Below are 4,929 nucleotides of genomic sequence, written 5' to 3'. Positions count from 1 at the left end.
CCTCTTGTTTAGCTTGCAGAAGCGCAGCAAAAGATTGCAAACTGAAAAGGACTTCTAGAGTGGCCAGACTGATTATGAAGGATTGTTTTATAAGTGAAAACAACACCCCACCATGAGAAAGGTAATGCAGGAAGGTATTTCAGTTCTGTCTAGAATGCAGTCGCAAGCTCTTGAATGAGCAGTATGAGTTAATTCCTCAGGGGCTCAGGCACCTATCAGCCTGTGCGCAGTTTTCCCCTTTTATCTGTAAGTTCCACTTCTGTTGGCTCCATGGAGATAAAATAATGAGTGTTCCTATTGAGAAACTAGTTTTCCTAACTCAAATGCTGCTTCCCTGTGTTCCCAGATCAACTAACCTGGGCCTGGCAGAAAACCTCCCTCTTGCCACAACCAGCCCCTGAGGAGCTTCGAGTATTACAGGTGTGAAATGCCTCCTTCCCCGCGCCCAGGTGCCGATCTGCTCTTAGCGGTTCCTTGCACAAATCCAGGGGTGTTCCATCACCGCCGAGCCCTCAGCCGGTCAGCAGACCAGCCACCTCAGCACTGTGCCGGCAGTCAGAACTGCCTTACCTCCCTCCCCTCCCCTCCCCTCCCCTCCCCTCGCCCAGCAGCAGGCCACCGCCACGGCCACCGCCCGCGGGCGCACCCGGCCTACTCGCCGAGTCCCGATCTCAGGCCGGCCACGGGAGGCCGCGAGAGGCCTGCCGGGGAGCGCTCCACCTGAGGGGTAGTGCTGAGCGCTTGGTGCCACTCCCCACGGCTGAGAGCGCAGGAGCCGTTTGCCCGCGGCACACGCCGCGCTGTGCGGGCATGTAACGGGAGAACGGTGCATGCTACCGGCGGTAACCGTCCGCTCGCCAGAGCAGAGCCCCACACACCCGCACCTACCCCTCCCCTGACCAGCTCCTCCTGCGGGACACCAGGGAGAGGCGGGGCGCGGGCGATGTCAGCGCGCGAGGCTGACGTGGCGCTCCTCTCCGCGTGCGCGGCCCCGCCCCCTGCCGCGGCTGCGCGTGCGCCCGCGGGTGGGTGCGCGCGAGTGCGGGCTGCTTCCGGGCGGTGTCGGCGGAGAATGGTGCTGCTGGAGAGCGAGCAGGTGGGGCGGCCCCGGCCTCGGCCCAGGCCCCGCGGCGGGGAGAGAGAGGGCGGCGGCGGCGGGGTGTAGGCGGCGTTGTACCTGGTACCTAGGGAGGGGGTGGTGGGGACAGAAGCCCTGGGCCCGCGGTAGGTGGGGGGAGGGGGGTGTTAGAGGTTGCTTTCCGGGGTGAGAACCTAGGGTTGGGCTGTCCCTGGCTGAAGTCGTGGGGAAGGAGAAGCGGGAGTTCGCCCTCCCTCGGTACTTGTTTCGGGGGGGCTGGAAAGGCCCGGCCTGTGCGAACGGCGCCGGCGGAGAGGGGCAGCGGCTGCTCCACGGGGGTGAGGGAGGAGGAGTGAAGGCCCGTGTGGTGGACTCCCGCCAAGGATGGTGTCTGTCTCTTGCAGTTCTTGACGGAGCTGACCAGGCTCTTCCAGAAGTGCAGGACGTCGGGGAGTGTTTTCATAACGCTGAAGAAATGTAAGTACCGGGTCCGTTAGTGGGTTGAAGAGGTGTGCCTCTAAATCAAACCTGGTGTGGTTAGCATGTGTTTTAAAAGGTGCAGCTGTAATTCAGAGTATCTCAAAACAAGAGGAGTCTTATGGACAAATCATCATCCTAGCTGCAGTACTGATAACCTTAGAAGTTAGACTGTGTTTCAAACTGCAGGAAATATTGGAGCTAATTATTAGTAATAATTGGAAATTAACTTTAGACTTCTATGAAAGGAGAACATAGTGTTGCCTTTGTGTGTGCATGTTTCTCTGGTTTCTGGCTGGCTGGCACTGCCTGAGAAATCAAGTGTCTAGGCTGTGGTTTGACATGCATTTAAAACATACTGTTGTTGAAGCAGGGGCTTTGAGCAGCCTGGTCCAATGGAAAGTGTGCCTCCAAACCCAAACCATTCTGTGATTCATTCTGTGAATTATTTACACTTTTTTCCCTGGCAGATGTAGTTTATTGAACAGATCCTTCTGGGGTTAGAGGAAGGGTTCTGTGAACAAATTTGTGGCATTGTCAGTTCAGATGGCCGTAGATTCCAAGGTGTTTTACAGATCTCATCAGCAGTTTTTAACATCTCACATCAGGAGGCATCTAGTGATTTTAGTGAAATAAATATTATCTGCCTTTCAATACAGATGATGGCCGAACAAAACCAGTACCACGCAAAGGCCATGTAGAAAGTTTTGAACCAGCAGACAATAAATGTCTTCTAAGAGCAACTGATGGAAAGAAGAAAATCAGCACAGTGGTAAGTGACAGTTTTGGGTTAGAAAGATCAGTAGCCCTACCTGTCCTTTATTTAATGCCATGTGTAAGTGAAATTTGTCTTTACATGAATTTCATTTAGAACTACTCTCTTAATTCCAGAGAAACCATATGGTAGCTAAACACATTGCTGATGTTGGGATGCTGAAGTGTTACACTTACCTGAAGTCTTAGTGCTTATGCTCAGCATTACGGATGGGACAGTAGTTCATACATTTGTTCTGTATGTGGGACTTTGCTTCAGAATGGTACTGCGGGACAGTGAAAAGCAACTCTGTTTTCAGCAACCTTGGCTGTTGTGTTTTGAGTTGGTGAATCCGTTTGGAGGGAATGGGGAAACTGCTTCTAGAGACATAGGCAGAAGGATGCAGGGCAGTTATGGAGCCTGCAGTATGTAGGCAGATGCGTGGCTCCAAGGAGAAGAAAGGTCCTGCACACCTACGCTCAGGCCTCGGATGACAAGAGGTAGTTTACTGTAGACTACAGTGAAATTACTGAAGCTTCTTACAATCCGTGAAAAAACTGAATGTTACCAGACTGAACCATTAGGAAAAGGATCCTTGTTTCTTGGCAAGAACATATGGGCATGAGTAGACTCTTGCTTACCATACATTTATCTTTTCATAGAGCTGTTTGTATTTAACTTTAGCAGACTTTAGCTCTCCCCTGTGGTGTAACTCAGGAAAAATGTTACTTCGAGAAATCTTGAGAGGATCTGGGCAATAATGTATCTTTATGGCCCTATGAGTAAATAAATCCTTCCTTAGAATATTTCTTCATGTTCTTTCCATTTGAGAACACATGGATTTGGGACGAATGGCCTCCAGGGGAATTTTATTAATGGAGTAAGGGGTGTTTTCAGTTTTCTAAATTGGTGAAGTCCTAGGGCATTTTAGTACAGCCTACTTACCACTGAATGTGGTGAGTTGATCTGTCTGCTGTTAGGCTGGTCACTTGGTGAGTGAACATGTACTGATAATTTGGTTTGTAATAGAAGTCAGTGTTTTTGTGGCTAACCTCCACTGTTATTTTGTAGGTGAGCTCCAAGGAAGTAAATAAATTCCAGATGGTAAGTTTTGTATGCCTGATATCTTCCTTTTCTGTAGGTACTGGGGAGTGGTCAATAGGAAGCACTGGGCAGCTGTGAAGGGGTTGGCTCAGTGGAGAGCTGCCATGCAGATTAACCTCAGACTACCCATCTAGCTGCATTTATTACAAAAATAAAAATCCCATTGCATTTCATCTGACTTTCTGCATTGATTTAGAAATAGTTTTCCTATGTGGGCTATAAAAGCAAGATTTCTGTCAGACAATGCAGATACGTGTCTCCATTAGCAATACGTACAATGTTATTTCTAGTGTATTGTCACTTGTTCTTATAATGGTTCCACTTCTTATTTCAGGCGTATTCAAATTTGCTGAGAGCTAACATGGATGGCTTGAAGAAAAAAGACAAGAAAAGCAAAAACAAGAAGAGTAAAGCAACACAGTGATGAAAGAATGCCCTACCATCACTGTAACAGACTTGACCCTTGCTCAAAGCAAAGTCCATTTCTTTTTGAGTTACCACTTGTCTTTGGCTTTCCTTCCAGCAGGATACTGGGATGTGATCAGTACTTTTGTTTAAACTGAGAGCAGAAGGTGCTTTCTGTGGATTGCTGTATGGCAGGAGTATCTACAAGGTTATACTGAAATAGCTTTACACTCATCTGCCAACTAGTTTTGTACTTATACTGCTGTTTGTTTTGTATTATACAAGTGGGCAGTGTAAAATCCGTTTAGGGGTAACACGGGGTGAAGAGAAATGTACCAGGAGCCAAAGTAAGACTGGAGCAGGCATCTCAGTGACACAGGCCCAGGTTTATAGATAAGCCTCAGTACTAGGGAAAGTGGGTGCCAATATATTACCAGGAACAGCAGCTTTCCTGTTTCTGTCTTATTTTGAGGGACATGATACCCCTAAGGCAGCCAGCACGGTGCTTGAGCTCTTGCAGAGCCAGGCAGCTGTGCCTTTGCTCTGTGCTGAGCCAGCTGTGCTCACCCTGGCTCAGGGTGGGGGGAGGGCATGACTATGCATCATGTTCACTTCCGACATGGCTTAAAAATGCTCATGTCACCTATACTTTTTTATAGCTTCATTCTGCCGTATATTTGGGGATCTAAATTTCCCCTTACTTCACATCTTATAAAGTAGCTCCTTTCTATGAGCAGATGTAAAAGGTGAATACTTAATTGTTCCTATTAAACACAATGAGAAATGGATGTGGTTGTAATGACTGATGTGACTTGTCTTGATGAATTGCTAGGGATGCTACAGTTATCTTTGCCTTTAGTACTGACTCTCCTGATGCTACTTCATGTATTGCTGCTACAACTTTTTAACAGCTCTCAGAAGTTCTTGGGTTTGTCTTTGAAGTTATCTCTTTATATATTTTAATCTTGTCCTCTTCAAGAAGAGAGCAGGAAAACTAAGTAGGTAGTTCTTAATGCAATGAACTTGCAGTGGTAAAGGAAATCATTTGAGTTAAAGAAAGAAACAGCAGTAAGCTGTTTAAACAAGGTACCAGGTGGGGAGGGAGGGGAAA

General features: G+C 48.0%; 1 protein-coding gene across 1 annotated transcript; it reads left to right on the top strand.

The window, feature by feature from the left end:
• Positions 1-940: 940 nt before the first annotated feature.
• On the top strand, positions 941-4,606 carry SRP14 (signal recognition particle 14). The gene is made up of 5 exons (XM_061380228.1): positions 941-1,096; positions 1,483-1,555; positions 2,215-2,327; positions 3,381-3,413; positions 3,748-4,606. Exons 1-5 carry the CDS (start codon positions 944-946, stop codon positions 3,835-3,837), a joined length of 462 nt encoding a protein of 153 aa, XP_061236212.1. The 5' UTR covers positions 941-943; the 3' UTR covers positions 3,838-4,606.
• Positions 4,607-4,929: the final 323 nt, after the last annotated feature.

This window comes from Neopsephotus bourkii, unplaced genomic scaffold (assembly GCF_033783945.1).
Source record: "Neopsephotus bourkii isolate Nb327-2 ecotype Australia unplaced genomic scaffold, CSIRO-AGI_Nbou_v1 NB_1792, whole genome shotgun sequence".
NCBI classification, from domain to species: Eukaryota; Metazoa; Chordata; class Aves; order Psittaciformes; family Psittacidae; genus Neopsephotus; species Neopsephotus bourkii.
This window is presented reverse-complemented; position numbering and strand designations above follow the sequence as displayed.

Excerpts from the sequence above, each read along its gene's own strand:
- SRP14 (XM_061380228.1), top strand. The coding sequence starts at position 944 with ATGTCAGCGCGCGAGGCTGACGTGGCGCTCCTCTCCGCGTGCGCGGCC. Across the intron at positions 1,556-2,214 it reads TTTCATAACGCTGAAGAAAT|ATGATGGCCGAACAAAACCA; the intron begins GTAAGTACCGGG and ends CTTTCAATACAG. Across the intron at positions 2,328-3,380 it reads AGAAGAAAATCAGCACAGTG|GTGAGCTCCAAGGAAGTAAA; the intron begins GTAAGTGACAGT and ends GTTATTTTGTAG.